Source organism: Pisolithus orientalis (assembly GCF_024613125.1).
Source record: "Pisolithus orientalis strain OTSU chromosome Unknown F5J12scaffold_2, whole genome shotgun sequence".
NCBI lineage: Eukaryota > Fungi > Basidiomycota > Agaricomycetes > Boletales > Pisolithaceae > Pisolithus > Pisolithus orientalis.
Window position 1 is genome coordinate 2,236,361 of NW_026260783.1, and position 14,697 is coordinate 2,251,057.

Sequence of the window (14,697 nt, forward strand, 5' to 3'; positions counted from 1 at the left end):
AGTTGGATTAGTCATCAAGGCTTGCCTTCGAAAACTGCCACCTGCTCAGCAAGTGCAAACCCCGTAGGTCATGTATTTTCTGTGCGTATGTTGAGTGCACTTCGAAGAACCCTGGCATGCGGTCAGGCACGTCGATCATACGCTACCTCGATATCACCCACTGTCGCCCCCGAGCCCAAACAATCACCCAGCAAAGCAGTTTCACAAACTTCAGCAGCCTTCGACAATGAGGGGAAGAGGAAACGCAAGGTTGCGCCCCTTCAGTGCGCAAAGCACGGTGCGCCTAATCCAAACCAAATGAGTTCTCTCCGCCTGATCAATGGTCATTCAAGCCAAGCGTAACCCTCTTGGGGTGCAGTTGCTTTCGCGCCAACTTCACGCACAGATATTCCGAAATGTGTCGTTTCCCTCCCCCAAGCCATCATTCGTTCAGATCGCGCGGGAACACCTGGAGATGCATGGGCTAGACCCTAAACAGGGATCCGTTATTCCCGATATTGGGTTTGCGCTGCCACCTCTGCAAGGGTCTACCATTGACGAACATTTCTACTGCATTGGGTTGCAGGCTTCGCAACCTTGGTTGTCCCTTGCCCGAGATCTCGCAAGTTCCGAGCTCCCGCCAAGACCAGACTATTGGGATATACAGTCGGGTTGGACGAAGTACTATTTCCACTCAGACGGGTCGAGCTACAGTGAATATGTCGAGTACCCGCAGCACGACGGCAAACCAGAAGAAATTCTCGTTTTTGATGTTGAAACGATGCCGTCCTACCACCCGTACGCCGTCATTGCTTGCGCAGCTTCCAAGAATGCCTGGTACGCTTGGATATCCCCATGGCTCTTAGGGGAGTCCAGCGATGTAGAACACCTGGTATCATTGGGGCCGCCAGACATCCCACGCGTTGTGGTCGGGCACAACGTTTCATATGACCGCCAACGGATCCTAGAAGAGTATAGTTTGAGGGGGACACAAACGCGCTTCCTCGATACCATGGCGCTCCATGTCGCTGTGAAAGGCATATCTTCCCACCAACGACCTGCATGGATGAAACATCGCAAGTCGAAGGCGGAGAAGCGTGAGCGACGCGAGGAGGCGGTTGAAATGGTCGTTGGAATGTTGCAGAACGTTGAAGTTCAGTACGAACGGGAAGCAGACGATGAAAGATGCGCCGAGCTTCGCCACCTTCGCAGTGAGCTAGAAGAGGGCCTTTCGCAACTTCAATCGGAAGACTTCAACATGGATATTGACGAGGAATCAAAGAGGACGTGGGAGGACTTGACGTCCGCTAATTCCCTTGCAGATGTCGCCAAGTTGCACTGCAATATCGACATCGACAAGGGAATACGGGAGGAATTTATGAAGGCCAGCTCATCCGATGTACTCGAGCATATTCACGACTTCCTGAATTACTGTGCAAATGATGTGTACGTCACGCATAAGGTATTCTTACGGGTACTCCCGTCTTTTCTTCAGCTATGTCCCAGCCCTGTCTCCTTTGCCGGAATTCTAGCGATGGGTTCTAGTTTCCTCACTGTAAACGAGTCTTGGGAAACATACCTAAATAATGCGGAACGGACATACCATGACTTGGAGGCAAAGGTGAAGAAGCGACTGATAGATCTTGCAGAAGAGGCCAAATTGATGATGGAGGATGGTTTGTGGAAGGAGAGCCCGTGGCTAGCTCAGCTCGATTGGACCCCCAAAGTCGCAGGCAAATCGCGAGGTGTCATTGCCGGGCATCAGGTATGTTTGTTACAGATTCATTGGACACGTGCTGACGATGTCATAGGTAGCTGATTCTGAACTAGACTCCAAAGGAAAACCCATGCAGCCTGCGTGGTTCAGGGAGCTTGTCAAAAAGGGACCTCTCCATCCTAGCATCGTCAATCGCATGCTCCCGTTTCTATTGAAGATGTCTTTTGATGGTCATCCACTCCGGTATACCGTAGATGACAAGTGGCATTATGTCCAGGATGGTGTGCTCTTCCGCCTACCTACTGCAGGGAAGAAGAAGACGATTACGATCCTATCAACAACCCATGGATTACCCAATTTGAAAAGCGGGAGACTGTGTGCCTCTGACTGTTCGATGGCTTACGACATATCCTGTGGCAAGGGTGATCCTAAGCTTGCGGAACGCGTTCTTGCACTTGCAAGATCGCTCGTAGACCTCCAGAGTTACGAGGACGACCCATCCCTGTGCCAGTTAGACTGGTCACCAGTCGACAGTGTTTCTACCTCGAACGAACCCAGTCTATCATTAGCGTCGTCATCTGGAAAGGACCAACAGCTCAGTGTCTCATGGCCGAAGTGGTATTGGGATCTTGCGCGGCCTAAGAAGGGTATGCCTCCCGGCAGCCTCGATATCACAGTTCGTAATCGGGTAGCCCCGATTCTTTTGCAACTGTCATGGCTAGGGTGGCCACTCTTCTACTCGCGCGAACACGGGTGGACATTTCGTGTTCGTAAGGACGCCAAATTCTCCACTCGCTTATCGCCCCTCGACTTTTTCGACCGTGCCGATGATGCATTAGCGGAAATGAGCCAGGGCGACTATGTCTTCTTCAAGCTCCCACACAAGGACGGTGACAAGGCAAACGTAGGCAGCCCATTGGGGAAGACATTCATGAAGTACGCCCAGGACGGCACATTAACGAGTCCAGGAGGGGAAGCAAACGATGCACTGGACATGAACGCACAGTGTAGCTACTGGATCAGTGCGCGTGACCGAATTCTGAACCAGATGGTTGTCTGGCAGGGTAACAACGTCGACATGGGGATAAAGGATGAGGTCAACTCACCGGGACCCCCACAGAAGTGGGGTATGATTCTTCCCCAGGTCATCACGATGGGTACAGTCACGCGGCGGGCGATCGAGAAGACATGGCTTACAGCAAGTAATGCAAAGAAGAACAGGGTTGGTTCGGAGCTGAAAGCGATGGTGCGGGCACCCAAGGGATATGCCATTGTTGGTGCGGACGTCGACTCTGAGGAACTTTGGATTTCGAGCTGTATGGGAGATGCACAATTTGGCCTTCATGGTGCTACAGCACTTGGGTGGATGACCCTGGAGGGGACGAAAGCAGCGGGCACAGACTTACATTCCAAGACAGCCAGCATCCTGGGCATATCACGGGATCAGGCTAAGGTGTTCAATTACTCGCGTATCTACGGCGCGGGTATGCGACATGCTGTTTTGCTGTTGCTCCAGTCTAATGCGAGCATGCACCCCGACCAAGCGCAGAAGCTAGCGGAAAACTTGTATGCGACAACCAAGGGTAAGAACACCTACCGCCCTGATCTTTTCGGACGAAAGTTTTGGTATGGCGGCACCGAGAGCTTTGTCTTCAACAAACTTGAGGAGATTGCACTTTCAGACCGACCTCAGACGCCTGCTCTGGGTTGCGGTATTACTGCCGCGTTGTCAAAGGAGAATCTACCGGAGGAGTTTGGCGCCGACTTCATGACGTCACGCATCAATTGGGTTGTCCAGTCGTCGGGGGTGGACTACCTACATCTCCTGATCGTGGCCATGAGCTATCTTATATCCAAGTACGACATTGCAGCCCGCTACCTAATTTCGGTCCATGACGAACTCCGCTACCTCGTCGCCGAGGAAGACCGATACCGTGCGGCACTCGCACTGCAGATCGCGAACCTCTGGACGCGCAGCTTGTTTGCATTCAAATTGGGGATGGACGATCTCCCTCAGAGCGTAGCCTTCTTCTCGGCTGTAGATATTGACCACGTCTTGCGTAAGGAGGTTGATATGCCCTGTTTCACACCTTCGCATCCTACGTCAATACCTCCAGGAGAGAGCTTAAACATCGCCGAGTTACTGGGAAAGACTCATAAAGGCTCTTTGTGGAGGGATGGCAGAGCAATGGCTGTAGAGGCCGCTTCACCGTTTACGGATGACCTGACTGGATATCATCCTTCTAATTGTCTCACACATCGCGCGGACAGCCCCGCATTCTTACGTGCCCAGGCAACCAATGAGCTTGCTGAAGTCAAACACCTTGCACAGCAAGCGGGACAAGTTATGGTTAGCAACCGCGCAGGGAATAAGACAAAGAAGGGCAAAGGAAGGTGTCGGTCACGTACGCACGAAACAGACCCGCTTATTGATAATATCGACTGGGAAGCAGTCAGAGAAGTGTTACAAGCCAGATTGACCTGAGGTTTTTCCGGAGGCGCTATTTTCCATGAATACGTTATATAACATTAGAGTTGTACGCTCTACTTAATCAACTGCCGCTGTAAGTAATCACCTTTGAAGCCCTCAGGATTTCCTCAGGATCGCCCAGTGAATTGAGGGTAGTAGATAAGATAGGTAAAGGGAAGGAAGCGACTGTGCCTTGCCAAACGTAGTAGACGAGGGTGCCTACTAGTAGTGCTTGTCACGTACCACGCTTTCGCTTCCTTGAGTTATTGGGCCATATGTATAGGTATGATACACTGGGTCATGTCAATATTACTTACCGTAATACTTGAGTGCATGTGGGCTAGTCGCCGTGTGATCGACGCGTTATTGACATTATTCCGTAAGCTCGGTGACATAAGTGCTCTTCTCCATGCATCTCGCCGTCTCTGCGTTTGGCCATGGTGGGCCCCTCCTTGCTTGCACCTAAAAACCCCGGTTTTCGTCTGCTCAGCCGACAAAATGCCATTTTTCGTCACGCTGGTCGTGGCACATTCCAATCAAATGTCGACCGTTACAGCACCATTCGCCTCTTTTTCAAACAGCAGCTCATGACATCCACTGCGAATCAACCTGTTAAACGAGACATTGGTTCGAACATGGTTTCAAGTATACGGTCCCGTGGTCTGGAAGGAGCAAACCCTTCGGGTAGATGCAGGGTTCTTACGTGCCGCAATCACTCAAGTTCCGAGCATAATTCGCAGCGTGGTGTCGACAGCACTCCGGGGGGTAGTAGCCAAAAGATGGACTCGCCGCCGCCTTTGAACTGGGAAAATTATCCAAAACTGTATCGCAGGTTAGCGGTGTCACTTTCCCACCTGCACCGTCCCACCAGGGATGATTTCCTCAAAGTCGCAGACGGCTTCTGGCAGCGGTTGCGCATACGCTTCAAGTGGTTCACCATCAGGTCATTTCGAAAATTCAATGCCGACGACATATCTGCGTTCATTACCTGGTTCCTTATGAGCCAAACACTGTGGATCTTCATCGGCACGTGAGTAGAGCACAGATGTAGGATGCTCATTGCCTGACATACACATTTTCAGAACCACTTTTTTTTCGGTTGTCTTCGCTACTGCCAATAGTTTGCGACTACAAGGTGAGTGACCTATGTATGGCATGCAGACACCCACTGACTGTTTACTGGTTGATCAGAATACGTTGCCCGAGGTATTTCCAATTATTTAACTAGTGAAAGGGGGGTTACTGTTATCTTCGAGTCCGCCATCGTACCAAAATGGAAGGACTCCCGAATATCATTCAAAAACGTGTATATTTCTCGGCGACCTCAATCAATACCAACAGTCCCACCTAAGAAACCTTCTGGACATAGAGCAGCGGTCGGGTACGATGTGAGTAGTCACCCCGCATACAACGATCCTGTCGAAGAAGACGAAGAAATTTCTCCGAGCCACGAGGAGGACGACCTGAATTACACAATGTTCGATCTGAATGTCGACTCGATCGATGTTACCTTATCTCTTCAGCGCTGGTTCGACGGGAAGGGTCTCGTGGAGGACGCTGTGGTCAAGGGCGTCCGTGGTGTGATAGGTAAGAAATATATCCGATCGCTAGAAGATAGCTTATCGATAATCTTTCACCGTAAAGATCGTCGTTCCGTCTATTGGGATCCGGAAAACCCCCTTGACCCAGCTGCGTTCCGCCACCCCGCTCACCAAGGTGACTTTGAATTGCAATCACTTCAACTCGAAGACGTTCTCGTCACCGTTTATCAGCCTGGAGATTTCCGGCCGTATACCACGTCTATCTTTCGCGCTGACATTCGGAAGTTACGGAAACAATGGCTATTTTACGATTTCCTGTCTGCAGAAAACGTGGTCGGGCAATTTGATAACTGCCTTTTCAGCCTACACAAGCCGCAGAGTATCGGACGGACAACGGAACAGGATCTTAGAGATGGAAAATGGTCCCGAATGGTAAGTAAAGCGCTAAAAAAATTTATCAATATACCCAACGCGGTCGTCGCAACGCAGTCCAGGATACGTATCGATGGTGTCAACATAGACCATTTACAAAACTCTACAACAGATCAAGGTGGACCCCTTTCGTGGATTACATCCGGAAAAGTCGATGCTGTTCTAGATATCAAATTTCCTCGGGATCTCGAGGATGAGTTTCCCTTCAACGCCATCCTGGGGGAGTTGGCAGAGGTTATTACCACGGCAGCTACGGTATCACTCAATATCGATCGTATTCCGGGCCAGAGAGAGCTTGCAAAGCCCCCATTAAGCGCCCCTTTCACTGAGGAGAGCGGAGGAGATTCAGATAAACCTAAAGTTGTGATCGATATAGACTTGCGCTTCCGAGATCTGAAAGCCTCCGTTCCGCTCTTTACCTCGGACTTGACCTACGTCAACAATGCGTTGATTAGGCCCATCGTGGCATTTATGAAGTGAGTGCAAGTTTGGACCGTGCGAAAGCTACGCGCTGACCCGTTGTGCCGATTACAGTGCACATCACACTCTTGTGCCTATCCATTGCAGAGTAATCAAAGACTTCTCCGACTTTGATGGCGCGTGGACAGTAAGTCTTCAATCTTGCGCTGTTAACCATCTTACCATTTTGCCATAGATGTGGGAAAGTGAGCATAATTTCCCGTCAATGCTTCTTCACATTTAACTTCGCTCATTCACAGCTGGACTGATGGATGAAATATCCCAAAAGGTCGGCTGCAACCAATCATAGAGGCAATTGCAACGTTGCTGATCGTCACATTTGGCAGGTGTACGATGCGTTGGCGTATCACGTTACTGAAGTCAACATGAACCGACGGGTGAGAGCAGTGGGGGTTTGGAGCCTGCAGATGACGGCGAGCACAATGCTGTCTGCGCTGAGGAACCTGATTGACCCCATGGCCGCCCAAGTTAGGGAAATGTACCATGCGAACGGGTTTCCTTTCGATATCCAAATTCCTGGCCCGTGAACTTGGTATGATAGATAACAGAATGTTCTGTGAAAATGAATTCGACCCCCATTCATATCCTACATTTAATCCTACGCTCTAATGCTGAAAGTACCTGTAGTGTACCCCTAATATACTCGTGGTACATGGAAGTTCGTAGTGTCCTATGTATTACCTCGCTGGGTCAGAGGGTGCATCGGCAATGGTCCCAAAGATGGTAAGCTGTCTCCGAAACCAATCTAAATATGGCAGACGTTCTCGGCGTTGGCTGTGTTTGTCGCAAGAGCCTGCAGCCATCGCAATCTCACCACCAGAAGACATCAGCGAACGCGTCGAGCTCGGTGAGTACAAACTAGATCATGTTGGCATGCCAAAAGCTTTAAATCGTCATCCTATGATGGTTGATGGCGAAAAATTTGGGCAGAAAGTTCTGTGTTGTGTGGATGCGGATGAGGTGCGCTGGATGCTAATGCATACAATCGACCATCCACAGGTTTTAACATACCACCATGTCCGTTGCTGTCAAGATCCTTCGTACGGCAAACGCGCCAAACACTGCTCCAGATGAAACGGAGACCAGCGTTGCCCAGGCATTGCTCGACCTAGAGACCAACGTTCCCGAGCTCAAGGCTGAGCTTCGCCCCCTACAAATTTCCGCTGCCCGGGAGGTGGATGTCCGCGGAGGAAAGAAAGCCATCGTAGTATTTGTCCCCCATCCCCAACTGAAGGCATTCCATAAGGTTCAGCAAAGGTATGTGGAAAGCTCACATTGCGCTAATATTGACATTCTCAAAATCGCTACTTGCAAGGCTTACGAGGGAATTGGAGAAGAAGTTTTCTGATAGACACGTAGTCTTCGTCGCCCAACGCCGGATTCTTGGCAAGCCAACACGCAACTCGCGCACCAAGCAGAAGAGACCCCGTAACCGCACGCTCACGCAAGTCCACGAGAAAATACTTGAAGACCTTGTCTTCCCCACAGAGATCATTGGCAAGAGGACTCGGGTTGCGACTGACGGGTCAAAGCTCTTAAAAGTGTACGTCCAACAACTTGCCAGTGTTGCCGTAGCTTATGGTTTGCACAGGATTCTTGACCCCAAGGACGCCACGTCGTTGGAGTATAAGTTGGATTCATTCTCATCCGTCTACCGGCGTTTGACAGGCAAGGACGTGGTGTTCGAGTTCCCTACGAACCAGGAGTAGATATGTGGATAGGTCGCCATCACATTATGACTTCTTCGACGAGTATACTGCATCTAACCAAAATGTATGGCCGTGCCACATGATATCTCTGCATGATGGTTCCTTTCGGCGGTTTTCCAAGAAGCCAGGGTGACATAAACGATGGCGCGTTCCAAACGTGGGCAAACTAATTGGCGCTGGCTGCGCAAATTTTGCTCGCGATAATGATTTTCCAGATTTATTAGTCCGTGCGGGGTGCCGTGTGAAATGGCATGTCTATTGGCCAGCGTTGTGCAGAGGATCTTGGTTGGCTTATCATGTTGTTGGAATTGGTTTGGAGATCACTGAGCCAGCTACGAAGCCAGCCTCACTTCACGGGATGCCCGCGTCGTAGGCAACGGTCAAATGAATTACTGATATTGCTACCCCAATCTTGGGGTGGATCCTATCCGCTCCCGCATTCAAATTCGCTTACGGTCAAGTTCTTCCGATCATTACTCATCGTGCGAGGAGTCCCCTTCAGATGATGACGGCTCGTAAATATAAAAGTGCACCTTCCACAAACTCACGCTTTCGCTTTCCCCTCTGACGAGTACTAGGCCATCAATCCGCGACATGACGCAGAGTGCACAGAACTTGCTCAACTCCGGCGATGTGAAGGAGACTCGTGAAGTCGCCCAAGACGAGTTTTCCGGGCTCAACCTTACCGAGATGGGGGGTCGCGTGGGGTTTAAAGGTATCTTCGATAACACATTCGTGTAAGACTCGCCGGTGCCTTGGGAATTATCAGATGACAGATCTGCTTGCAGACTCGGTGTTACATGCTTCGCAACTCTAGGAGGGTTTGTGAGCAGTTATTCTCTTGCGTGGAAAATTGAATTATTAATGGACGAATCCAACAGCTTTTCGGCTATGACCAGGGGGTCGTCAGCAATGTGCTTGCGATCGAGTCTTTTGGTGCTGCGTTCCCAAAAATCTACATGGATAGCAACCTCAAGGTCGATCGGTTGGTTCTTTTGGTAATCGTGACGAACTGACCAAATACCCAGGGTTGGTTTGTGTCGACCCTACTCCTGGGTTCGTATCACCATACATGGCACCGTGCACCACATTAACATCCGATACTTTCAGCTGCATGGTTTGGCTCTTTGCTAAATGGTCCTATCTGTGACAAGGTACGAGTGACTCAGTAGGTAGATTTGTATCGACAACCTGACGCTGTGCAGATTGGACGGAAACGCAACATCATGGGGAATATCGTTATATTCTTGATCGGTGGTGCCCTCCAAACAGGAGCAACTGCGGAGAGTACGTTCTATCTCATACTCTCGCTGATGCCCCCCTGAGGCCACCGCAGAACATCTTTTCATTGGTCGAGCCATTGCTGGTCTTGCTGTCGGCGCGTTGACACATGTTGTTCCCATGTACCTGGCTGAAATCTCGAGCGCAAATATCCGGGGAGCTCTTGTTGCCCTTCAACAGCTCTCCATTACACTTGGGGTGGGTTCTCTGTTCATGAAACCTGAAACATTCACAACAGAAATGCCTATGAATCAGATTCTCATAAGCTGTATGTCTATCAAAACATGAAAGTACGATTTTATTCTCATTTAAATACAATTCAGACTGGATTGCATATGGCACATCACATATTGGTGGTACACGCTGTGCGCCAGGGGTTCCATACACAGGACCGCTCTTAAACGGCAGTCCCACATTTGATCCATATACCGATGTTCCTGAGGGTGGCTGCACGGGCCAGAAGCAGGCGTCGTGGAGAGTCCCCATCGGCATCCAGTTGTTCCCTGCCTTGGTTGGTTGTCCCATTGACGTCGCCCGACATCTTCCCTAACAACGTATCACCTAGTTACTCGGTATAGGCATGGCGTTTCTCCCTTATTCTCCTCGTTGGTTGATGGAACGTGGACGTGATGATGAAGCTCTGCAAACCCTTTCTTCCCTCCGTCGAAAACCACTTAATGATCTCACTGTCCGCTATGAATTCTTAGAGATCAAGGCCGAACTTCGCTACTCTCGTGAAATCACGGCACTTAAATATCCCAACGCGTCCAAGTTCCAGCGATTTATTAACAACTACATTGCACTCATCTCTACTTGGCCCAAATTCAAGCGTTTGGCCGTTGGGTGCCTGACAATGTTCTACCAACAGTTCATAGTAGGATGCTCCGATCTTCAATTTGTGCACGACGCTGACACCTTGTTAGGGCATCAATGTAAGGAAATATATTGGGCAATTGCAACTGATTTCAACGTTCCTTTAGGCCATAATTTACTATGCACCTACCAGTAAGCCTATTCCGTGTCTTTCCCGGCCGCGAACTTCTCTCATTCCTATTAGTTTTCGGGCAGCTTGGACTCAACCCCAACACGACATCTCTTCTGGCAACTGGCCTCTATGGAATCCTTAATGTGTGTGATAAATTCTCTGGCTTTCCTCTGATGTTCTCGATATAATATAATATAATATAATTCTCACTTTGTTTCAGACTCTTGGCACTCTCCCCGCTATCATGCTACTTGATAGCGTGGGTAGACGGCCACTCCTGATGTCTGGTGCTCTCGGGTGTTGTGTTGCTTTGCTCATTGTCGGTTCCCTCATTGCTGCCTTTGGTGACGATTGGCCGGCACATCCCTCTGCTGGTCGCGCCGCTATTGGTGAGCGTGTTCAAGTAATTATACTCCAGCAAGTGCTGACCCGCTTCCGGCTAGCCTTTGTGTACTTCTACGGCGTGAACTTTGCATATTCGTGGGCACCTATTGGTTGGGGTGAGCATTCATTGATGATATCCTTCCGTGTGCAGTGCAAATGATCAGTGAACAGTCCTCCCAAGTGAAGTCTTCCCTCTCCATCTCAGGTCAACGGGAATCTCCATTACCACGTCGTGTACATGGATGTCTAATTTGTAGGGTTCCTTACTCGCTTCATTCACTGTGGAGGTCGCTCAATTCGCCAATAGCATTATTGGTTTGGTCTCCCCGCGGATGCTCGCCCAAATTGGGCATGGTGGAACATACTTTTTCTTCGCTGCATTCGCTATTTTGGCATTCCTTTCTGCACGTGAGTGTTCTCCTCGAAATAGGTTCATGACAATGACGAGCTAATTATGCCGACTTTAAGTCTTCTTCTACCCAGAAACTAAAGGGAAGGTGAGTACCTCTCCATGCCCACCTCGTCGTCACTTTCCCACTGTTTCACAAACGACTCTTTCTAGACCCTTGAAGAGATGGACGCGGCGTTTGGGGATGCTACGAGCGAACAGGAGAAACAGCATATGGAAAGGATCTGCCGTGAACTTGGTCTTCCAAGCAAGGCCCTTCTTTCAGCTTGAAAACAGCCGTAGAGCGACGAAGCCGCACGAGCGGCATGCCCTATATTTACTGTCATCTCCTAAGCCACATAGTCATCAATCCATTGCTGAACTAGTCAGATGGTGTGTAAGGTTCGATGAATTCTTCAGGTATGTCTGATTGATATGGCGAATACTCATCCATGTTTCAGTGAGTGGACGAAAATTACCAGGTCGGCTGGAGGTCCCGCGATTTAGAGGGCCTGTTTTTCGGGCTGTCTCGATCATGACTATTGGAAGAAGAAGAAGATCAGTACAGTCACCGTGCTGTGCCATAATTGGGTTCCCTACAGATGCTACTGGCGTGGTGGTAAGCGACAGTCCAGCCTGCCTGGAATTCGCAATGTTTTCCCTTTGTTTCCATTAGGAGTTTTCAAAGGGTTGCTGTAGAATCGTAGGGCGCGGTGAAGCAACAGTCATAATAACAGATGAACCAATCAGTTTAAGCTCGTCGCATACCAAGAGACCAGTTGCGGCAAACCTCTTGGTGTTGTCGCGAAGACAAGATGCTCACCGGCTTAGGCTCAGGTCCGCGACGTCAGGGCCTCTGAATCCTGTGTAGCCACTGCCACCCATTGAGGATCCAGATATCCACCCCTGATCACCTTGGAGGGTCGGAATGCCCAGTACCATTGAACCAGAACCCGCAACCATTTCCGTTTCAAGCGTCTTGCCCCTAATCAGCATCGACGTAGGCATTCCAGAGGCCACACATGCTAACTAGTAATTGTGAGACATTCCTGTACCACTACAGCGGTTTCGTCGGAGTATCGACGCGAAAGCCTGAAAAAGCTGGAGAGGAGATATGGAAGACGCAAGGCTTTGACACCGTCTACACAAGTTCACTCCTCGTTGGTTTTGAGAAACATGAACAACGCTGTGTCAACATCGGGACTGAATCTCAATGCCTGGCTATGCTTGCGGTGACGATGTGTACTGGAGTGCATTTATGAGCAGAGCCATGGCCAACACGACTCGAGTCACCGTACAGTGGAAGTAAATGGAGCTTCCTGCATAGCCACCACACGCGGAGCACAGCCACGTGCATGGCCAGCTTTGTTCGACTCTCCTTATATAAGCCCATCCTGCTATCTTCAGTACTATTCTCCAACAACCTGCATTGTTCGCGATGAGCTCAAGCAGTCACGTCCCAGTCCCACCACCGTCGTATCGAGCTTCCGGGACATCGAAACCACTCTCCATCCCCTCTGATGCGAATGAACCATTACTTGGTCAGCGCTCTGGAGGCATCTATGATCAACCGGAGGCTGGCGACCTCCCAGATGATTTCAAGGTGCGTAGGATTTCTCTTCCTACTATATCCCTGTGTTTAGATGCACCAGTATGGTGTAACTGTCGCCGACAGCGTTGCGGAAGTGAGAGCCGCCTTTATTCGCAAGGTGTACACAGTTCTCTGTAAGCGTCCGCATATGATGCTTGAAATGATCCCTCTCAACTTTTCTCCCTGCAGTCTTCCAAATCGTCAGTGAAAGCCCTTCCTTCATCGGTACCTGTACTGACACAAACTTGTGACAGCTTGCGACGACTCTTGTAGCTGGTGGCTTGTCCCAGTCCTTTGATGCAGTCGTCTGGGTCACAACACAGTCTGTTTACCTTCTACTCTGTCACTATTTACATCCTCACTTTCGTTTAGCCCATGGTCTTTCTATGTCCCGCTCTTCGGCACACTGGTTAATATCGGCCTCTTGTACTGGAAGCGCCACAGCCACCCTCTCAATTTCATCTTGCTGGGTACATTCACCTTATTGGAGGCGTTCACCCTTGGTATCGCTACTGCGTTCATCGACAACGTCGTCGTGCTGCAAGCTCTGTACGTTCTCGGTATGACAGCTTCCTTGCGGTAACTCACAGCTTTTGAACACAGGTTGATCACACTTGGGGTTTTCCTCGGACTGACCCTGTTCACGCTCCAGACCAAGGTATATACATCTGCATCATCTTTCTTCCCGTAACCTCATCTCACACATGCGACGTAGTATGACTTCTCCGGCCTCGGACCGTGGCTGTTCGGCGGTCTCATTGCTTTGCGTAAGCTTCACTTCTTGTCTCGTACGGACGTGTAAAACGTGACTGATGTTCTACCCTACGTCCCGTAGTTATGACTGGCATTGTCGGCATTTTTATTCCGTTTAGTCGGACCCTCGATCTTGTGTACGCCGTCCTCGGGTGCCTCATTTTCAGCGGCTATATCGTATATGATACGTACTTGATCACGAAACGCTTCTCGCCAGACGAGTACATTATCGGTGCCCTCAGTTTGTACCTTGAGTACGTGTCCCTTCGACATCTTCCGTTCTGTATTGTGTTTTGCTGCTGTGCTGACCATGGGTCTCCTCACTTCGTGAACAGCTTCATCAACCTGTGTAAGTTCTTCCATTCCAACACGTTCACGGATGCTGATCGTTCCTCATTTCGAAGTCCTCAACATCTTACGCCTCCTGAGTGATCTCCAGGATCGTTGAAATCTACGTTTCCGCAGCGATGAACGTTTGATGACTAACAAAGGAACTGAAGAATGTCTATGGGGTGTGCTGCTGACTTGAGAACTTTCCTAATGTGTTCTTCGTCGTCCTTTTCCTGCTTTGTCACAACTTAACATCAATTCTGATACTTATACTAGCTAGTTCTTATGTCTGTCGTATGTATGTGTACGTTGATACATTGCCTTAACTTTGAGAATAAGTTTCTTACAGCTTGGAGTGCCACAGAGGCTGGCAATGAAATAGGTCCCATTCAAACACCGACGATCGGAGTCAAATTCAAAACTTTGATGTTCATCATGCTCAAACCTATATCTCTATTATTTCCTCATCAATTTCAATGGTCGAACTTGGAGGAATTTTAGTTTTCTCATATTCATTGGTGTGTTGTAAAAGATTTGTATGACGCTATGACGCTGCATCTGTACCATTAACAAACAAAATAAAACGGGCGATTGCGCAACTTAAAGACAGTGACCCGCAACTTTTGCAGTCATCAATACTTTAAATATATACGGCCT

The 14,697-nt window shown here is 49.5% G+C and overlaps 6 protein-coding genes across 6 annotated transcripts; all 6 read left to right on the forward strand.

The window, feature by feature from the left end:
• The first annotated feature begins 18 nt into the window (after positions 1-18).
• F5J12DRAFT_204339 (DNA polymerase family A-domain-containing protein) lies at positions 19-4,479 on the forward strand. The gene is made up of 3 exons (XM_051738399.1): positions 19-277; positions 333-1,744; positions 1,791-4,479. Exons 1-3 carry the CDS (start codon positions 88-90, stop codon positions 4,179-4,181), a joined length of 3,993 nt encoding a protein of 1,330 aa, XP_051605248.1. The 5' UTR covers positions 19-87; the 3' UTR covers positions 4,182-4,479.
• Positions 4,480-4,563: 84 nt separating this feature from the next.
• Positions 4,564-7,356, forward strand: F5J12DRAFT_799720 (mitochondrial distribution and morphology proteins-domain-containing protein). Its single transcript, XM_051744293.1, has 9 exons — positions 4,564-5,196; positions 5,249-5,301; positions 5,358-5,753; positions 5,811-6,139; positions 6,197-6,615; positions 6,674-6,746; positions 6,795-6,804; positions 6,859-6,887; positions 6,946-7,356. Exons 1-9 carry the CDS (start codon positions 4,604-4,606, stop codon positions 7,144-7,146), a joined length of 2,103 nt encoding a protein of 700 aa, XP_051605249.1. The 5' UTR covers positions 4,564-4,603; the 3' UTR covers positions 7,147-7,356.
• Positions 7,357-7,393: 37 nt separating this feature from the next.
• On the forward strand, positions 7,394-8,451 carry F5J12DRAFT_799726 (40S ribosomal protein S7). Its single transcript, XM_051744294.1, has 3 exons — positions 7,394-7,876; positions 7,935-8,162; positions 8,211-8,451. The coding sequence occupies exons 1-3, from the start codon at positions 7,635-7,637 to the stop codon at positions 8,326-8,328; spliced, it is 588 nt and encodes a 195-aa protein (XP_051605250.1). The 5' UTR covers positions 7,394-7,634; the 3' UTR covers positions 8,329-8,451.
• A 100-nt stretch (positions 8,452-8,551) lies between these two features.
• On the forward strand, positions 8,552-8,970 carry F5J12DRAFT_799727 (uncharacterized protein). The gene is made up of 2 exons (XM_051744295.1): positions 8,552-8,855; positions 8,907-8,970. The coding sequence occupies exon 1, from the start codon at positions 8,580-8,582 to the stop codon at positions 8,832-8,834; it is 255 nt and encodes an 84-aa protein (XP_051605251.1). The 5' UTR covers positions 8,552-8,579; the 3' UTR covers positions 8,835-8,855; positions 8,907-8,970.
• On the forward strand, positions 8,856-12,047 carry F5J12DRAFT_799754 (D-xylose-proton symporter). The gene is made up of 20 exons (XM_051744296.1): positions 8,856-9,065; positions 9,117-9,153; positions 9,210-9,305; positions 9,357-9,384; positions 9,439-9,482; positions 9,534-9,615; positions 9,665-9,807; positions 9,865-9,877; positions 9,933-10,120; positions 10,175-10,483; positions 10,533-10,541; positions 10,590-10,614; positions 10,667-10,737; positions 10,815-10,983; positions 11,038-11,094; positions 11,150-11,231; positions 11,286-11,386; positions 11,447-11,475; positions 11,541-11,880; positions 11,935-12,047. Exons 1-19 carry the CDS (start codon positions 8,923-8,925, stop codon positions 11,655-11,657), a joined length of 1,743 nt encoding a protein of 580 aa, XP_051605252.1. The 5' UTR covers positions 8,856-8,922; the 3' UTR covers positions 11,658-11,880; positions 11,935-12,047.
• A 682-nt stretch (positions 12,048-12,729) lies between these two features.
• On the forward strand, positions 12,730-14,422 carry F5J12DRAFT_799768 (UPF0005-domain-containing protein). The gene is made up of 10 exons (XM_051744297.1): positions 12,730-12,969; positions 13,019-13,091; positions 13,147-13,157; positions 13,212-13,279; positions 13,330-13,506; positions 13,561-13,615; positions 13,673-13,724; positions 13,793-13,964; positions 14,046-14,059; positions 14,115-14,422. The coding sequence occupies exons 1-10, from the start codon at positions 12,805-12,807 to the stop codon at positions 14,156-14,158; spliced, it is 831 nt and encodes a 276-aa protein (XP_051605253.1). The 5' UTR covers positions 12,730-12,804; the 3' UTR covers positions 14,159-14,422.
• Positions 14,423-14,697: the final 275 nt, after the last annotated feature.